A 21,385-nucleotide genomic window follows, 5' to 3' on the forward strand; every position below is an offset into this window, starting at 1 on the left:
TATTCCATTATGTAAACATGAACTATTCTATTATTAATCACCCAAAATTATTTTTAGAAAATAGAATGTAAAGCATTTTATTTTATATGATTTAAAACCTAGTCATTAATTACTTCAAACAACCAGCATGTTCAATTCATGTTTCTAGGAAAAACATCCTTCCTGCCTTCTCATCTGCTCTGTGGCTGTTCATTAAAATGTGCCAATTACCTCCATTAGGTAGATAAGAAGGTAGAAAATCCCCAGGTACCCCTAGTTAGCAACCTGTTCCTGGGGAGTCAATAGCCTCATTTTTCGTTTCCTGTTTTCATTAAAAAAAAACTCATCTAGTGAACGAAAAAGACTTCTCACTGCTGGCAAGCATATTTCATAGAACTTCATTAAACCAAGTTAAAGGATTAGTGTTTAAATGATTTAAGAAGGTATGTAAGGTTTTACCAAAAGAAAATCTAATTAAGATGGTGCTCAAAGAATTCAAGACACTAATAATCAACCGAATTAATTGTGATAGGTCTATCAGAGGGCTATGCAAATGTTAGTCATCATCATTATTGCAGGTACCATGACACGACATTTAGGTGAGCTTTTGGGGTTATAAGTATGCAAGATGCTCTGTTTATGTAACATGTACTGGAGTAAAACTATTTTTATTTCACTCATTTTTATCTTTCTACAAGCTCTCTGTTTCAGAAATTAGATAACAAGACATAAGTCCTAGACCATGCATTCCTGATGACTGGTTACTTCAACACAGCAAAAAGTCATGCTTCAATTTGCCAACCAGCACGAGGCACAAGAGCGTCACCTCGGAGCTCTCTGTGTTGCAGAACTGACAGGCACTTTGGAATCTGCCCACAGCGTCCTGAACTCTTACCCATTTGTAACAGGTCTGAAAAATCACACACAGAGCGAAAGCTTTCATAAAAATATATTTAAAACAAGCAAGAAAAAATAGTTTTGGCCTTAAGGATAACTTTCATTATTCTTTTAACCAAGTATAGTTAAATTATATGTATAATGATTTCAAGTACCAACTTATAAAAGATGTGACAAATCAGACAACGAAGAACAAGAGGACTCTTTTTCTCAGAAAAAATGTATTTGCAATTCAAATGTTCATATAAAAAGCATAAATCTTAAAAAGTTCATAGATGTATTTTTAGAAGTGCTATGGTTTTGCCATTCATTGCAATTACATTCCAAAATGTGCAGGGCGGTCCACACTGCATCAACTTATGCTTTTGTCACACTGAAGTCACTCTCATCACGACCTCCCCCGAGCTGTTATCTTCTGATAAGTCTTCATGAGGCCTCATCCGATTGAACAGGTGCAATAACACGTAGCCACACTGAAACCTCGGCGAGGTTAACTGAGTTGGGTGGACCAAGTTTCTGTTCCGCAGAGCTGTCAATGGCAACCACAAAGTCCTGCTTGTGGAAGACTCTCCCCGGCTGCTTTCCTCGATATCTGTGGCTTTGTCATAATTTAACACATCCCAGTGCAAATTCACAGCTCGCCAGCGCTTAAACACTCTATAAACTGCAGCTCCTTCATGAACGATGAGACCTAAAATTTGAGGAAATACAAAAAACCAAAAAGACTGGTGATAATCCAAGGTTGGGAGCGTTATTTCGTGTACTAGTAAGGGATCCCAAAATAGTTATGTTATTCATCATCAGGAAAATATGGTATTCTGTCTACTCAAATATTATGGCTAATGGCAAGTTACTACCCATATGACACAGAAATAATCCATTTTTGAAGAATAAGAGTCCACTAATATGTAGAGAATCAAGCTATCGCAGATATAATTTCTTTGCTCCATCATGGTTCAGATTTTGCCTTGGGCACTTATATTGCCTTAGGAGATTCATTAGGTTTATTTATGGATTTAACACATAGTCCTGAGTGCCTATTGTGTGGCCAAGCAATGTGTTAGGGGCTTGAACCCAGCTGGCAATTTAATTTGAGAAAGAGACAGATGTTAAGGTCATTACAGATACTAAGGTTACTGTTTCCCCAGTTCCTAAAACAATGCCTGACCCACAGTTTTTTAAAAACCATATAAATGTTGTTATTTGTATTCTCCTCAACAATTCAACAAAATGTATTGAACAGTTACTTTAGAGCTTTATGAATATTATCCCATGTAGTACTCATCATAGCCATACAAAGTAAGTACTAGCACTTCCTCCGTTTGATAAACAAGGAATCCAAGCCTTGGGGATGCTCAGAAACTTGCTCAAAAACATACAACTAGTAGCAGTGGAGAGCAGGGATTCAAAAAACAGGCAGGTTGGCTCCAGGGTCCTTGTTCTTTGTTGCTATAAAGCGAATCAGCTTTTTCCATGTTTCTGAGACAGACTCTTAGGAAAATAAAGTAATACAGCAAACTTGGAAACCGTTAAGTCAGACAGGATGCACTAGCACATGTGCCGTCTCCACTATCCACTCCAGATCTGTCACGCATGCTGCATTTCACACATCTACATTTCGGCGTCTAGTCCAAAGGCTTTTGAATTTGTGATCCCTCACAAAAAAGTAGTCCCTGGGGAAGGTCTCTCAGATAGAGAAGTGAGGAAGAGCTCTTCTCTTTGAGGAGACTGAAAGTCCACTGCAGCTGGTGGAGAGATCAATGAATAGTCTTTGCTAGATGAAGTACGGCATGTGAGCAGAGCATGTCAGCTGGCACAACCACGTTTTAATGACAAATTTAAAAATGAGCAGATCCCACCTTTTAGCAGTTAGACCTTTGGGTATATGCCCTAGAGAAACTCTCACAAATGTGAACAAGGAAGCAAGTTAAAAAATGTTTACTACCTAATTGCCTGTATTTGAAGGAAAAAACTGCAAGGCATCCCAACGGTCTATCCTCAGAAGAATGGACAAATTGTATGTAGAACCAATGGATAAGAGTAATGAGACAAAAGGAAATATAGTCATATGCATTAATGTGGATACCTCTGAGACCATAATGACAATTCCAAAGTCACAATGAAAAAATTAAAGTTTCAGAAAGAAACAACAGCAGTGAATAAATACTATCCATTTTAAAGAAGATACATATATAGATGGTAGACATATAAAAGCATGGATGAGAATAATAACCACTAAATTCATGGTAGAGAGGAAGGAAGGAAAGAAACAAAATCGGGAAGTTGCTTCAAAGAGGGTTTCAACATGTGGGTGTCCCAAAGGTTGCATTTTTAAAACTGGGTGGTGGAGATATTAATGCTCAACATATTATTCTGTGTATTTATGGTGACTGAATAATTCACAATTTCAAAAATAACAGAGAATTTATTAGAAAAGTTCATCTAAAGTGGATTTGGGGAGTTGGGGAGACAGTAAGGAGGTCACTGCATTTACATGAAGAGCAGAGTGATAGCACTAAGGATACGACAGAGAAATATAGTAATAAATTCCCAGGGAAAATGGACAGGAACTGTAACAGGAACTGTAATGAAGAAAGGGGGAAAACTCAGTCCCATGTTTTTAAGGCTGGAGGAATGGGTAATTGAAAGATTGGTAGTCACCTTCCCATAGGTACAATGAGGTAAGTGTTTTGAGCATGTTTTTCTTGGAGAGAGTACTACATTTTTTTGACAGATAAAACAATGCCAGGTGGGTGACAGAGATACCCAGTCCTCGAAAAATGACACCTACCTAATGTCAGAACTTAAGTTTTGCATTAGTCTCTCACCAGGAGATAAATCTCTGATACATGTGACTTACAAGCATTCTGAAGATATTAATATAGGTTACAAAAAAAATACATGTGGTCTAACAAGCAAACACATCTTAAGTCCAGTTATTATATATGACCAAAATAATAAGGAGAAATGTAAACTTCTATTTGTCATAACAATTTCAAATAATTGTTTTTATCAACTTCTTTTTTCCAAAGGAATAATCAAAGTTGACCCAACTGACCAGATATTTTCAGGAAACAGCCAGAATGAAAAGTCAATACTATCAGATTTTAATTGGTGGTTCTATTGTTAGCTTTCTGAATTCTCCATGGTCAATAATTTAACATTTCGGGTTCAATTTTTCCTTCTTAAAATAAAATCAGAATACCTAATCTTTACATTCAGCCAGGCAACATAAAGATAAATTGGAATTCATCAACTATAAAGCCCTCGCATTTCTTCTGGGATGGTAACTCTATAAATACAAGACAGTATTATTAATTAAAAATCAATAGTGAATCTATGTGGTGGGGAACACATATTCGCACTAATCACAAAACAATTACAGCCTGAGACAGGTTCATTCTGGGTAAGTGCAGCGATGGAGGGTGCAGGAGCACAGCTTCACCAGAGGAAACCACTGACTTTGCAAGAGCCTATTCTTTATTTTATTGATTTCCTTTGCAAGGCCAGAAATCAGATCACTTATTAGAGCTTAAAGTCACTTTCCGGGAATATATTCCTGGTAGCTCTTTTCTAAATACATAAATCTAACCAATATGCAGAAATAAATCCCACAGGTCTTTATAGTACATTTTGAACCAAATTTAAAGAGAGAGAACTACTTGAAGTTTTCATGAAGACGCAGTCCTTTTGAATTTCCAGTTCCCTGGGCTGCTTTTTAATTGCCGCAGGTTATGAATGATGTTTAGATTTTGTTTTATTCCCCATGAGCATTCAGAATTACTCCTTGGCCTCTGCAAGCTCAGATTTGACTGAAATGCAATGAATTCCATTCCCATCCCCAAGGCTGTACTCTGTAATGTGCATTTTTTCCCCTTTTTCTTCAAATGCTGTGGAGTTACAGCAAATGCCTTTTGTGCTAGTGGTTACTAGGTGTGACTACTGTGATTGGCAAAGCCAGGGTAAGGATTCATTCAACTCTGGCTCATTCTATTGAAAATCCAGCTTTTAAAAACTCTATTAGCATGCTTTCTTACTGATGATCAAATGAATTGTCACTTTGACATTTCAGGTATTTGCGAACAGACTGCCGTACTTTTTCATCTGAGTCACTAAGCCTACATGAAGCGAAAAGTGGTGATCACTTCTATAAAATGTAAATACTAAATACTTGAGGATACTCGCTACATTATTAACAGCGTGGACATAAAAAAATATGATTCATGGGACTTTAAGGTTTGTAGAGTTGAGGAGTATGTGCGTGTGTGTGTGGTTGGTTGGTTGGTTGGTTTTTGTCATTTTCTTACTGGTAATGTTTAACTGGAGCATCGCCTTACTGAAGTGCAAAGAAACATTTTTGTTAGAGATTAATCTTGAAAAAGCAGGCTTAAATAATTTCTGGTTTCATTGAATAAACAGTTTTTAATATAAGCAAAATAAAATCTAAATTTTGAAGTGGTGTGTTACTTGAAATTCCTTCTGGTATTAGGCTATTTACCCAAATAAGTGATAGGGAAGGCTACCAAGGTACATATGCTCACATGCTCCATGCTCGTACACACACACACACACACACACACCCCATTTGTCTATGTTTACTTTAACATATGAAATGTTATAATTAATAGAGACTTACAAAATTTATGATCAAATACAAATTTTACCTTATATATTACCAAACCACTGGTCAAAAAATTTCATATTGTTACCAGTCTCAGTTTTTGTTTGGATAAGTTTGGTTGTTTTTCATAATTCATAACATAAATTTGTATCAAGAACCTATTCTGTGCCAAATACTGTGCTAAGAGCTTTACATGCAAAATTTTCATCTAATCTTGACTGCACCTATACAAATAGGTACTTGTTTGTTTGTTTGTTTGTTGAGACGGAGTCTCGCTCTGTCGCCCAGGCTGGAGTGCAGTGGTGTGATCTCAGCTCACTACAAGCTCCGCCTCCCAGGTTCACGCCATTCTCCTGTCTCAGCCTCCTGAGTAGCTAGGACTAACAAATACAAACAGGTACTAGTTTTAAACAATGTTCCAGTTGAGAAAATTCAGACCCAGAGAGCTGTCCAACATCATGAAGACAGAAGAATCAGAGCTGAGATTGGAACCCAAATTTGTTTAAAATGTAAACCTCAAGTGCTACAGTCCCATCCATCCTAAATTTCCAAAGTATAGAAGTCTCTTCTAATCACAGAATAACCAAATAAAAGAGGTTACTATGGACTAAACATTTGTGTCTCCAGATGAATTCATATGTTGAAGCACTAACTCCCAGTGTGATGGTATTTGGAAGTGAGGCCTCTGGGAGGTAATCAGGGTTAGATGAGATTGTGAGCGTGGGGCCTGCATGATGGGATTAACGTCCTTACAACAAACAGAAGAGACATCAGTGCTCTCTCGCTTTCTCTCTTTCTCTCTCTCTCTCTGTGTGTGTGTGTGTGTGTGTGTGTGTGTGTATACATACACCAAGGAAAGGCCATGTGAGAGCATAACAGGGAGACGGTGGTCTGCAAATCAGAAAGAGAGCCTTCAGCAGACACCAGATACGCTGCTGGCCAAATATCTGCCACGAGTTGTATTATTTAGCTTTCCCAAGGGTCATTTTGATTGAACAGCACACAGAGTTTTGCCTTGCACTCCTTTGTGGTTTCATTAGGGGCTTGCATTTCCTGGGAGGACTGGGGGTGAGTGTGGCTTCCCAGGCAAAGCTCTCATCATCTACAGTGTTGTTTTCAAACAAGCCTTGCCAACTCTTTTCTCTCTGTGAGTGGGAAGGGAGCGGAGGGGAGGGAGCGGCTGCTTCACCTGCACTCCTAGAGGTATAATAATGTCAGTGACACACAAGGATGGTAAAGATGGAAACTAACTGTATAAACTTTGCTTACCTCACAAACTCCAGAACTTAATTTACTCAAGTTTTAAATGAGAGTGATGCAGTTTACCTACAGTCTCAATACATCTCATATATGTATACACCCAAACTCTATAACACATAGATACAACCCCATGTCATTCTGAGAAGTCAGTGTGCACAGGAAGCAAATTGGGACTTCGGGCTCTGTTTAATCCCATGTGCTAGAAGAGCATTTTAGAACCCATCTAATAAACTGGTGCCACTTTTGACTCCTTAATTTCTGCTGCTACTTGGTGAAAGCCAGAGCATGGTTGCTTCAAAGAGGATTAATCAAACAAGGCTGTGGCCCAAGACACCCTTTGTTGTGATCATCTTTGCTAGAACATAATACAATGCATGAATCCTCCTGACACTGTTTCTTAATCTGCCCCAAACTTAAATGTCCAGGAGTTGTGGAAACTTAGATGTGAGTGTAGAGGTAATCACTTTAAAAGTCACTAATCTATTGCTGGGTCTTGTTAATATGCATCAAACAATAACCACAAGTCATGGTTACTTCCGTATGTACAGAATGTTTTTTTGTTGGACTGAACTATATATGAAGCTATAGATAGATAACTGTATATGAACTATAAATAAATATAATATGAAGTAATATACATATAATATATATAGAAATATATCTGAATATATTTTCAAAACATGCAAAAGATAAAATGTAAAGATGTAAAGACTGAAAGATATACACATGTCATCACAAAAGTCACTAAGCTCACAAAACAAAGCTGTCATAAATTGGTATCCTAAAACCCAGATACCTGGGAACTACAATGTCTTAATTGTATATGAGCATTTTGTGAATATGCATCTCCACTGTTGTCCATATAAAAACAAATAATGTAAAAGAGTAGCCCACATAAAATGTACTTATAAACTGTACCCTAGAACAGATGGACTTAATAGATATTTCTAAAACATTCTACCCAACAACTGCAGAACATACATTTTGTTCATCAGCACATGGAACATTCTCCAAGATAGACCATATGATAGGCCACAGAACAAGTCTCAACAAATTTAAGAAAGAAAATGAAATCATATCAAGTACTGTCTCAGACCACAGTGGAATAAAATTGGAAGTCAATTCCAAAAGGAATACTCAAAACCATGCAAATACATAGAGATTAAATAACCTGCTCCTGAATGATTGTTGAGTCACAATGAAATACAGACAGAAATTTAAAAATTCTTTGAACTGAAGAATAATTTTGACACAACCTATCAAAACCTCTGGGACACAGCCAAAGTGGTCCTAAGAGGAAAGTTCATAGCATTAAATGCCTACATCAAAAAGTCTGAAAGAGAATAAATAGGCAATCTAAGGTTACACCTCAACGAACTAGAGAAAAAAGAACAAACAAAATCCGAAACCCAGCAGAAGAAAAGAAATAACCAAGATGAGAGCAGAAGTAAATGAAACTGAAACAAAAATACAAAAGATAAATGAAACAAAAAGCTGGTTCTTTGAAAAGATAAATAACATCGATAGACCATTAGCGAGATTAACCAAGATATGTTGGTTTTTCTATTGTTGACTCTAAATGGTATAGAGCTTTGCTCTTCTCAGAATGACCTAGAACCATGTAAAATTCATAGAATCAGGTTGAGAACAGCATGTTGATCATCACAGCTCAAGGGCTCAAATACAGATGCATCATTACCATTGATAAAATAAAATCCTCTGCACAAGAAACATGATACGGACAATGAATTATTATGAAACTTACCATGACAAAAAACCCTTGACACGAAGGGGTTGGCTAATTTCTAAATATTGATGATCCAACTCACTCCACCCCCAAGTAGATAAAAGCACACATGAAGAAATGATCAATGCAATAATGAAGATCCTAATGCTGTCAGAGTTTCTCCAAGAACACACACCACACACAAGAAAATCAGTGTTCATTCTATGACACTGCCACTGTCTATGGCCTCCTGTATGCTTCACGAAGTCTGCAGCTATCGGCCTGGACGCAAAAAGCACATCTGTGCTGGATCTCCAAAGCTGATAACACCAATGCTTGGAAGAACAAGATGGCAAAGTCCAATTGTCAGATGGAGTCTCATCTTTTACTAATTGGCAGTGAATGAAGCACACCCTTTTCTGAAAGATTCTGACACAGGTTAAATTTGTCCTTGTCTTGCCATCCCTGTTTTAGTTAATGACCATCTCCCACGTCAATTAAACCAGAAGCCTAGGAGACACCATGACTCCTCTCTCCTCTTGCACAAACTTCTGTTGATTCTGTCTTCTTGGCAAACCTGAGCTGAAAGCATAAGACGGATAATTTCCTGGAATGTTGGCTCTTACATTTGCACAATGAAGTATTAATTACGCTTCAAGATCCAGATTCTCTCATAATTTCTTCTCTGATGTACTCAAATAAAATAAATCTTTCCCTCCTTCTACTGCCCACCACTCTACACAGGAAATATCCGCACTGATTTCCTTACTACCTGTACTATAACAATTTGCTTCTATGCCTGAAATTCCTAATCATCTGTGTGCTCCCTGACAACAGAACCATGTCTTCTTTGCCTTGGGGAACCTGTTCCTATCTTAATATCCAGGTCAAAACTCGGTCTTTGCTGAAAGAGAGGGAGAGAGAGAGGAGAATAGCCATCACTGGGATCTAAGGGGTCACGAGGAATGACTCATCTAGTTGTGAGTGCTCTATGAAAACAGAAAAAGATCTGTGAAAATAGAAAGGAAAATAGAAAAGGATTGTTCTTTGAAAGGTTAAAGTAATATTTGCAGATGCCAAAGAAACAGAGACAGGCAGTTCAAGATGAGATTGGAAAAGAGTTTAGGGATTGGGGCCCATAGTTCATGAGTGGGTTTTGGTCTTGGGGGTAAAGGTGGTGACGGGAAAATATGGGCAGAGGACATGGCCAGGGCAAAAGAACTAAAATTCTTTAAAAGGATCTGTGTTCAGTCCCAGCAAACTGTAGCTGCCTCCCCCACTGTCTTGCTGGCCAGGTCATCAAATATTGGCCTATATCAATCACAAACTGAGATACTGGGCTGTGCCCAGGCCTAAAGCCTAGGAGACAGGTATGGATTCCTCCCTGCTATTTCAGGCAAAATAGAGAGAGTAAAAGGAAACTGTCCATTCCTCTGACCTCTTGCTTTCCTAAGAAGCCAATGAATCAATCACTCATTGAACTGATTTTTAAAATTCCTTGTAGATGGGAGTATCTCTTGATCTTTTCATTAGTAACCCTGGAGCACAAACCCACTATTGGCACATTTAAAGAATATTTCTCAAAAGCTGTGAAGGCTATATATTATAAAAAATATGGTATATCTTTTTATCAATTTTTTAAAAAATTGATTAACAGAACTCATAGGAGAGAAAAATTGTTATATTATCTAAGTTTCTTCCCTACGGTGCTCAAGAAAAAAATAATGGATGTATTTGTTTTCAATAAAAGAAATAAAGGAACAGTCCAATACTTCTATAGATAATAAATATCATAAAGATATCCCAGAATTCTCCTATAATTGGTGGAATGGACTGGAATCAGTTAAATTTTGGTTGAATGAAGTTTCAATTCTGTCTCTCAGTTCTTGGACAGATGAAATACTTTGCAGCAAAGGGGGAGCATCATGTATCACAGGAGTAAGAACGTCAAGAGCCTGGCGGACAAGCACAGTCACCGAATTTCAAAATTAAAAAGTAGTGGATGTAATTTAATCCAACCCTCTCACTTTGGGGAATGAGAACTCTGAGATCCAGGTAAGTGATGCAGTGTGGCTTGCTCAGGGGTCTGTACCTAGGAAGTGTCTGAGCCCAGAATCACAGCCAGACACAGGACACCCGTGTGCTTGCTCTGCAACAACTCAGACCTTAGGAGCCATCCTCGGCCAAAGCCAGTCATCACCGGTGTCTCCTCAGCCTGTGAAATGGCCAGTGGCCAGAGTGACATTACACTGACTATGAAGGAGATGATAGAATTAAAATCTCTTTTCTGTAACAGCAAAGGCTGAGATGGGTAAAGTTTTCTCTGGCCTTTATCCTAAAGGGTACATTGCAGCATTTGGATAGGGCATAGAAGGATTATGGCAACCTTCACAATTTATGAATATAAATAACTCTGCAACCTAATTCAATGAAAACTGTATTTGACTTAAAAAGCCTATCAGTGTCTATCTTCTGTGTTAATTTAAGGTTTTAGCATGGGGAATTGCTTTGGTAGATTTCCATTTGTTTCCCACACTCTAGTATACGGACTAAAGCCAGTTCTTAGAAAGAGACTTTCTAAGAACTTTCTAAGAGACTTGGTGGGCTTTTCCTAGTGGCAAGTGAAAATAAATACAACTAATTTTCTATTTTTTCTCCAATGGATAAACTGTCTACTGCAAACTCACAAAAAATGATTTTAATAATTTTCACAGTAAACCATACACATATTTGTTGTTCTATTTTGGGGAGTGAAAATAATATTTTTAAAGATCTAAATTGAAATGTCGAATTAAAACCTGTTTATCTTTATGACTAGTAATAGGCTATTTCATTTTTGTTGGCTTCATTTTTCACTTCTCTTAAATCCTACAGGAAGAAGGCAAAAATTCCAAACAGAAACTACCTAAGTATAATTATAATAATAAATAATAAGTATAAAGTAAATCTAAGTATAATTAAAATTTCTAACTCTTCTATTTCATCGCATGATATCAGTAAGGTGCTTATAATTAAAAACATTAATGAAATTTTTAACCTGAATATACAAATGCTCAGACAGTAGTTTCCTCAATATTCTATTCTATGTCCTAGTAAGAAAATTCAAGATTGGGATGTGACTCTTTACATAGATAATTCTTATTAAGAAATTGTTTCACTCAGAATGGTGGGAAGAGAGAAAAAGGCTTTTGGTATAGTGTATTCCATGTTTTCCATTGCCCTTACTAATGTTTCCATTTGTTTTGGACTCTGTTAATTTAAAATAAATGAATACTTTGGGCTTTCAAGGAAAATTTTTTTCTCCATTTCTGATCTAAAAACAGTTCATCTATTATTTAAAAAGGTATTTACTCCCTACACCATGTCTTAGGTGTTTGAGACAGTAATTTAAATAGCTTCACTTCATTGTTTATATAGAAAACATTTTGTAAGCTCTTCAAGTTATTCAAGCTCAGCATGTAAAGAGGGGTTTTTACCAAACAATAAACAGAATTACGTGGGTCGCCTTACTCATTACACGGGTTCTGGAGCGACAGGTTCTGGGTGCTTATTTTGGGTCCTGCTCGCCATCTGTTTGATCTTGGGGAAATTGCTTCATCGATTTCTCATCTCTCAGATGAGAATGATAACAGTATCTATGCCTCCTGAGATGGTTGTGAAAATTAAGTGGGAAAATCGAGGTAAAGTGCTTAGAATGTTGCCCGGATCACAGTAAATACAATCTTAGACATCACTGGAGATGCATTTTTAAAAACCCTAAGTCAAATTCTTTCCTTGGAAGCGGCTGAAAACATCTATGGGCTTCATTTCTATGCTCAACTGTGTGGTTCCCGATGGCCCAGAGTTTGTCTCCCCTGCCCTGCTGGCGCCCACAGTTCCACATCCTTAAGCATCATTTAGAAGAATGATCGTGTTCACATTCCTTTGAGAGAAAGTTCGTTGGTGCAAAAGAGTACAAATCCAACAGCTCCCCAGAGGGGCAGGGTTCATTCTGAAGAACAATCCTCAGGTTTTCAGGTTAATGGAGCAGCCTCCTCTGGACCTTCCCCAGTGAGGGATGGGGACAGGTGGCTCTTCTTGTAATGGTGTGACCTCACTGCTGCACAGTCTACTTTCTGCTTTCTCTTCCAAGGAAGGCTTCCCATTCCCATGTTGATTTGGCCTCTTACATAAGCTCACTTTAGACTTCCTGCAGGTACACTCAGAGCTCTCTGAGGCTATGCAGTTGCTCCTGAGCCTCATGTGTTTGGAATTCCCACAGCCTGTCTTCTGGAAAGCCATGGAGTGACAGGGTAAAGCCTCACAAAACACACACATGTGCACACTCATATATGGAATAAAGCCATGGGAGACGTGCCCTGGTGGCCTCTCAGCTACCCTCCATGGTCATGGATGGTTTGACCCCTGGCTCCTGGACACCCTCCATCCCCCTAGACCCACGTGATTCAGGGTCCATGTGAATGGCTTGGCCTAACACACACAACCCATTGCCCTCTACTATTCCTCTCTTGCCCCAGCCTGGGCCTTGCTCTTCCAGAAACCATTCCAATTCCAAGCTCTGAAGCTCTCCCATCCCATTGCTGACAACAACCTCCAAGGCCTCCCACTCACCCACCTTCTTAATCTCAATGCACCCCCTTCCACCTCCTAAAGACTTTGAAGCCCTAGACTGCATGATCTTTTCCCAATGCACCAGCTTCTTTCTGGCTTTGGCTCCTTCCCTAGCAGCCTAGAAAGCTCAGCCCATCCTGTAGCCATTCTCTCCTCACTTGAGGGGAAAGGCAAGGTTAATCTTGTTGCTCTGCCTTCCAGAAATTCTGGAGAAGACGACCACATCTTAACCCAGTCTCATCACTTCACTTCACATCTCTGTACTTACTCTTCATGCCTATTGGGCAACACACCATAGCCACATGGCCTTGTGGATCTGGTGGCCTTGCTCCGGCCTCAGGGAGGTGCTCAGTCATGCCGTGATTCTGCAGGGGGCTTAGCCTCCCCTCCCCAGGGCTCTCAGCAGCTGAGCATCACATTCACTGCTCTCCTCCGAGTCTTTTCGCACACTGTGCCTCTGTTGTCTAAGCGGATGGCCACACTACCTACTTACTGAGAAACAAGGAGTCTTTTGAAAGGAGGCCTCTCGATGTCTCATTCTCTCAGGCAGAATATACAGCTGCCTCCAGCTGTGCCCACCTCCCCTCAGGACACAGGGTCCCTCCTGTGCAAGGCAAAGCCCTTCCTGGGTGCTGGGCTCTCATCTCTTCAGTCCCAGGGACATCAAGCTGCCCCTTCCCATCTCTGGATTTTCACTCTTTCTTCTGATTTCTTCTGGGTGTTTCTTTTCAGCATCTACCCATGCCTAACACTACTATTAAAGCAAACAGACAAAAACCTTTCTTGATTCCACACCTCGCTCTGGCTTCTACCCTCATTTAACTGTGTCCTTCGTCAACTAAGATTTGTGAACTCACCTCTGGACCCCCTTCTGCCCATGCCAGCCCTTCTCAACCCACTGCCAAGTCTAGTGAGTCACTGTTGGCTTGATTTCCCCTAACCCTTCACAGGACATCTGGCACCGCTGGCCACTTGCTGCTCCTCCTAGAAGTTACCTCCTCCTCGTGTGCCTGACCCCACTCTCTTCTTTTCCCGCCACTATCCCTCTCCCTCCCCTTCATGTTTCTCCACCGCATTCCCCAAACTGCTGCTCCTCTCACCAAGAAATTTCCCTGCAGACACTGGTTTCAGCTACCAGATACAAATCTCCAGCTCCAACCTCTAGCCTGAGTTCCAGACCCTTAAATCTGGCTGCATACTGGCCATATCCACTTGGATTCCCCAGACACTCTGCAAAAAAGAAAACATTCAGAAGGAGCCTATGACCTTTCTCTCCCTTAGCCCTCTTCTGATAGCCAGTGTTTTAGCAACTGATGGCCCATCTCCCAATCAGCCTCTGTGAATAACACTTGAGGGCCTCTTGCTCTTAGCCCTCCAACCCCTTCCATCCTACCGCCATCCAGCTGATCACCGTATCTTGTGATGAATCCCTTTTAATTCTAGCAGCTTCCCAGCAGTCTTAATGCAGGCCTAATCACTTGCCTGGGTTATTATAGTATTTCTCACTTTTTCATCCCCACTCTCCTTTGTGCTTCCATGCTACCAAACACCTCTTTTTAATACTAAGCTTGATCAGCCACATTCAGGGATCCTTCTGGGGCTCCCTGAGCATTCAGTTTGGCCTCCCTCCCGAGCTCCACCCACAGGCTCCTTTTCCTTACTGCTACGCCTCAACAACCGTCTTTTGTTCTTGCCATTCCAGATTTCACAAGATTTCTTTAAAAATGACAGGACTTCATATGTTACTAGGTCTAGGCATTTGCCTCTCTCGGGGCCCCATCCTAATTCCTGCTCTTCCTTAAAATTTTTCTCCCCCATAGACTTTGCTGGTCCTAAGTGTGATTAACCTCCCCCCATTAGCTCTCAAACACATTTCTCTCCAGGCACTTCCAGGCTATAATTGCTTATTTCCCTGGCTGTCTCCTCCTCCTCAGGTGGAAAGTAGGGAATTGTTATATTCCAGGGTTCCACAAACCTTTTCGGAAAAGGGCCAGATAGTAAATCTTTCAGGCCGTGCTAACCTTTCATTCACTGTCACAACTTCTCATCAACAGCATGTAAATACACGGACATGGCTGCATCCAGGTACAACTTTATCCAAGGGCACCAAAGTTTAAATTCGCTACAATTTCTACATGTCATGAAATAATATTTTTAAAAATGTATTCAACCATTTAAAAATGTAAAAGCTATTCTTAGATCCCGGGCTGTACAAACACAGGGAGTGGGCTGGATTTGGCCCTCGGGCTGCAATTTGCCAAGCCTTGTTCTATTTATATCTCTATCCCACACGCCAGGCTCAGCACACAGTAAATACGCAATGAATGTTGGCTCGACAGATTACTAATGCTGCTTTGGCTAGACTGCCCCCAATGAAAGAGACAGCTGACAGTGTCACACTGTCTTCTATGGAGGAGACGAAACTCCACAATAACACATTTGGTCTGCTGTCCTGCTGATTATATTAATGTTTCTCCATAAGAACTTTAATTTTACAGAGTCACATAAGAGCAAAGTGTTAGGTTGGGGTGTTTTCCCTCCTTGAGGGGACCTTAAAGGGTTAACTAGCCTTGAGAGACTATTCCATGCACAGCACTAAGGAGCAAGTAGCAAAAACAAGTTCCCTTCTGTGTTATTTCTCAGGATTTTAAAGGCAATAGTATCACTCATAACCAACTATGATAATAATCTTTAGAGACATCGGTAAACATCAGTATGATTAAGGCATAGAAAAGCCCATAATTTGTACCTCCAGAGAAGAGAAAAAATAATGGCCTACTTCTCAAAGCATATGAAGGATAAAGCGTTGTTTCTCCTCTGACAATTTCTCATTACAAAGGGCTGCTCTGCCTCCGCTTTCCAGGGCCTTTCCCAGTATGTGCTCAAAGCATGAAGAATCCGAGGCAGAGACTCCTGTTGGAGGATGAACTGCTGCTTGTGTTTCAGGCTCATCACGTTGAATCAGACTCTCTCTAAATGAAGCTGAGGCATTTCCTGGGGCGCGAAGCACGCTAAGATAGTCTGAAGCCAGGAAATAATGATCTGTGCTTGTAAAGGAATTCTACTCAATTTAAGAAATGATTCCTAATGACCTACCAGAACATGCCAACCCGCAACAGTCAAGTCTGCGTGAGTAACAGACACCCGGCACGGCCAACCTCACAGTCCAGGGCTCCTCCACTTGGGATGAAAGTTGAAGGAAAACCCACAGGGGTTTGGGCAAGAGGAGAAGAATGTTCCTGTCTTTTCTGCAGAAGCAGTTGTGCAAAGGTCTCCTTAGTAGTCAAACTGTGGTGCTTGGGAAGATGTAGTTCCCAGATCAAATTATAAATCAGGAAATGGAAGCATTTCCTGCAGCAGAGGTGGGTGATACACTTCTTCTGTCTGGAGGGAAAACTGCAGTTATATGACGACTCCAAAAGGAAATACTAGGCTAATCACCTCTCCTGGTTATTAAGCTAAATAGTGTTTAAGGTGAGCCTCATTCTTCACATGTCCTATGATTTATGCAGACACATCCACGTTAATACTTCCCATGAAACTTGAAATGAGATAGACACAGCAACACCACCTCCTATAATTCGCCTGCCATGTAACCCAAACTGTCAGCCTCAGTAGTAAGCAGCCTCTGCACCCCTACTCCATGGGTGAATGCTGACCTGTCGACTTCCAAAGCTCGGCTATCCTCAGTGACCACAGGATCTCAGATTCCAGGCTTGGTAGTGGTGGCGGTGGTTGGGTGGTAATGGAATGGGTGGATTTGCGCTCCAACAGTCTTGTGATGAAAGTCTGTTGATCAAAATTGATGACACTTTTGAATGGTGTGCAGCTGCTCTGCTTGAACAGCTCTGAGATGCACGGGGGTGTTGGTGGTTGGCAGCTGTGGTCTCCACTTCCCATAGAGAAAGTATCTTCACTGTGCAAGTGGCCCCGAATCAGACCACACTGGATTCTGGTGGTCTTGGCTCTCCACAGGGAGATGAGGAAAGAACTTAGTCTACTCAGACATCCCCAAACCACACAGACCCTAAAGTCTTCAGTGGACATTTTGATTGTTCTCTTGGTAGTTTTACATTCTTCACTTGAAACTACCTGATGAATTTCACATTTATTCACAAATATTTCACAGTTTAAGAAATTGCTACCTATCAACAATGATCCAGAGGCTGCACATTTTGCAGGTCTTACCCACAGTTACACTTTCAAGCACACTCGTCTATGGTTGATGAACCTCTGTGGCAACGAACTTAAGGCTCTCCTGCCGTCTTTGGCAAACTCATTTTTTTCTGCTGTAAATCATGGCATATTTCAACTTCCAATGCTAATTTCTTTCTCTTTCCTTTCAGTAAGTAAGTTTTTAACCTAAAATAATTTAAGAAATCATTGTCAACTCCTGAATCATGCTGAGAGATATGAGAGGGCATGAAAAACTTTTTAAAGGAGATAGTCCAAAAGTCATGTATATTTTGTTTGCAATGGATTATAATATTTTTCTTTAGCAGTAGATTTATTTTCTTAGTTATGCTTTCCTTATTCTAGTTGGTTTATATTCATAGAAAGCAAGCTACAAGCTGGATGATGATGACCTGAAGGCATCATTTTAGGGGGAAACAATACTGGTTTTAAACAGACAAGTGACTAGTCCATCTGCCACGTGGCAAACTTATCTGTGATCACAGAGTTTGATTATCCTGAATTTCGTTTTCAAAATTCTTCACCTTTATTCATACAGCACAGAGTTAGTAAACGTATATTTTAAGCTTCATGTCAATAAAATGTTAGATTATGTGATACTTTTAGCTGCTCTATCTGGAAAAAAAAAAAAGGAGCAAAGTGAAGCAAGAGAAAAATATTACCTTCACTTTAAAACATGTAAATATATGTCCAATATAATCAATCTAAGACCATCGTAATACATGGTATTTATCATTCTTAAATTCTATAATGAGATGTGAACGTATTACCAACTGGTAACTCTAAGTAGTTTTCTTGTGTGTGCCAAAGTAGCTCTGGCTAGATGTATTATCGAACAGGACAGACAGATTTTTAAAAAAGGGTATAATAATAACTGTGAGAATTTACATAGGCCAGGCAAGATGGCTCATGCTTGTAATCCCAGCACTTTGGGAGGCCAAGGCAGGCGGATCACTTGAGGTCAGGAGTTCAAGGCCAGCCTGGCCAACATGGTGAAACCCCGTCTCTACTAAAAATACAAAAATTAGCCAGGTGTGGTGATGTGTGCCTGTAATCCCAGCTACTCAGGAGGCTGAGGAAGGAGAATCTCTTGAACCTGGGAGATGGAGGTTGCAGTGGGCCAAGATCATACCACTGCACTCCAGCCTGGGTGATGGAGCAAGACTGTGTCAAAAAAAAAAAAAAGAATTTACATGGATTTAAAGAAAAATTATTTCATTTCAAAGTACAGGAAAATAAAAGTTTGTTGGAGAGCATGAACTTTCTGTAGAAGTAGCATTTTTTTTTAGTAGTAAATATAACTGGTACAATAAGAAGATATTTTGATCTGATCCTCATTCTGGTATATCTCAGGTTATTTTTTAAAATTCCCTAATCTCTATATCTTTCAAAAGAAAGACAACATAAACAATTACATTATACTTTAATTCATTACTTCAAAAGAGCCACAAAAGAGATATTTTTGGCTCCTCGTGGGTGTGTATCAGGGATCAATCTGGGATCACAGTGACAGTGTGTGTGTGTGTGTGTGTGTGTCCTCCATTGTGCATGCTTGTGCTTTAATTTGAAAAATAAAATAATATGAAGAACAGGCGCCAGGCGTGGTGACTCACACCTGTAATCCCAGCACTTTGGGAGGCCGAGGTGGGTGGATCACAAGGTCAGGAGATCAAGACCATCCTGATTAACATGGTGAAACCCCATCTCTACTAAAAATACAAAAAATGAGCTGGGCGTGGTGGCAGATGCCTGTAGTCCCAGCTACTCAGGCAGGAGAATGGCGTGAACCCGGGAGGCGGAGCTTGCAAGTCGCGCCACTGCACTCCAGCCTGGGCGATAAATGGAGGCTCCGTCTCAAAAAACAAACAAAAAAGAACAGGCAATAATAACAGGATCAATACTTTAGCCACAGAGAGGGCTATTTTTCTTGTAGCAACTTCAGGGAGCACTTTCTATACTAAAAAGAGACAGACTGAGAACTAAAATCCCCTCAGTGTTAAAAGTATAATAGATTTTTTTAAAAATGTGACCCAAAGACTCCTAAAGTGTGCTGGAGAACGCAGGGTTTTTGAGAGGCAAAGGTCTCTGATCTTGATCAGTTCTTAGTGTTTACAGATTAGAGCTCGTCGATGGCCCTGCATATCACATCCTTAGATCCCAAAAAACATCAGGCAGGAAGTGCTGCACATTGGCATGACCTAGTAGAGCCATTTTTTTTTTTTTTTTAGATAAAATTGTCCCACAAACTAAATAGCTATGGAATTAATTTTAAGAAAACTACTCGAATGATGTTAAACGTTAAAACCACTGATGAAAATGTCAAACAAGTGATGATATCCATAGTTGGCATGGTATGAGGAAACAGGACCTCATATGTATTGGGGGGGCAAATAAATTGATAAAGCCTTTTTAGGTGGCAATATAAAAGGACTTACCAAAATTTACATAAGCTTATTACTCAACCCAGACTTTCCACTTCTCAGAATTGTGCTAACAGAAATATTCATGTAAAATGATGTCCTTTATAGCATGGTCCCTAATGGCAAAAATTGGTAGCAACCTAAAAATTCATCAGTGGAAAAAAGTTTAAATACATTGTTGTGCATCTGTTATAACAGGGAAAGATCTCTAGATTATATCGTTGAGTGAAAAAGATTATTTTCTCAGCACCTTGCACGGTATGATCTCACTTATAAATAAAATGCAGAAGTATCCACGTACCTAAACTCATGTAAACCTAATGAAAAAATCTGCAAGATAAACTGCAAAATGCAGAGAGGGGACATTTCTGCAAAGGGAGTAGCACAGCAGAATTGAGGATGTGAGTTAAGTGGTCTTTTTTAACTTTATGGATTTCACAATTATGAACACAAATTTTATGTGTGTGTATATTACATGGACAATTAGGAAAAATTTTAAGAGGCCAAAGCAATCCATGTTTTTAAGTGTTATAAACGTAATCAGTTTCTTCCCATAGTGTTTGAGGGAAGATCAAAACATTTCCAGACTTGGATTTGCCATTAACTTACAGTGTTGATTAGAGGTACAAGCACTACTGTCTCTATTTTGCAAATATCACTGACGATAACAGAGTTTTGGTTTGCTGCTTCTATTCACAAGAACTTGAACTCACCTCATCTGGTTCTATCAGACGCTAAAATGACTTGGTGACTGCCCTCACTTTTTAGATGCAAGTTAATCTAGTAACTCCTGTAATCACATGGCCCTCTTCTGGTCCCTCAAACTTTTAGTGATGAATAAACATATTCTTCTTGTGGCACTAGCTTCCCTTCAATCAAAGGGTCAGTGGAAATGATGGTCTTCTATTTTTTCTCAAAGTGTCCAGGGTGGAGTGAAGAAGCAAATTCTCTGCCCAAGGCCTTCTGCCGGGCAGGTAGGCTTCATTTCTGGGTTCGCTCATCTTCCTTTGTCCACTGTGCAAATCTTTTTTAGCGGGGAGCCAACACGAGCTTCCCTGGCTGTTACTTCTCCCTAAATTACTGCCACTAGCTTAAATCCTAAAGTGACTTAAATCCTTTCTATTAGTTTTCCTGGTGTACAATCATGCCATCTATTTAAACATGCAGAAACGCTCCCCAAATATAATCTCTTTACATTCTAATCTCCTTAAAAGAGATGTGAATTTTATAAAAAGTACAGATTGAAACTTAAATTCACACTTGATCCATAGAAGTATTCTTAAAAAGTCCAGTAACAAAAAGAGTCATTTGTCAAACATGTCTCTCCTTTATCACTGTCGAACTCTTGGCAATCACACATACTTTAACACCCTTCTCTTAATTCTCAAGCTCATTTCCACTTTATTCACCTCTCTTGGAACAGAATTCCTTTATCACTTAGCAAGTGCAACCCATTTATACAGACAAAGGGAAACCTGTTATTCAAGTTCTTACACACTTGCCATTCCACCGTGTAGAATCTGTGTCTAAAGTAATAGCCACTAGCCACATGTGGCTATTTAAATTAAATTGAAAATTAACTTCTCAGTCTCACTAGCCACACTTCAAGTGCTCACTAGCCAAATTTAGCTAGTGTCAATAGAATTGGATGCCACAGATACAGAATATTTTCATCCT

General features: G+C 39.7%; 1 protein-coding gene across 1 annotated transcript in view; it reads right to left on the reverse strand.

Annotated features, from left to right (window-relative positions):
* Nucleotides 1-911: 911 nt before the first annotated feature.
* The window catches only part of MARCHF11 (membrane associated ring-CH-type finger 11), a 113,664-nt gene continuing 93,190 nt past the window's right edge, over nt 912-21,385 (reverse strand). Inside the window, exon 4 of the mRNA XM_023218257.1 lies at nt 912-1,567. Within this exon, the coding sequence (XP_023074025.1) occupies nt 1,245-1,567 (323 nt within the window). The 3' untranslated portion in view covers nt 912-1,244. The remainder of the gene's footprint in view (nt 1,568-21,385) is intronic.

Source organism: Piliocolobus tephrosceles, chromosome 4 (assembly GCF_002776525.5).
Source record: "Piliocolobus tephrosceles isolate RC106 chromosome 4, ASM277652v3, whole genome shotgun sequence".
Lineage (NCBI taxonomy): Eukaryota > Metazoa > Chordata > Mammalia > Primates > Cercopithecidae > Piliocolobus > Piliocolobus tephrosceles.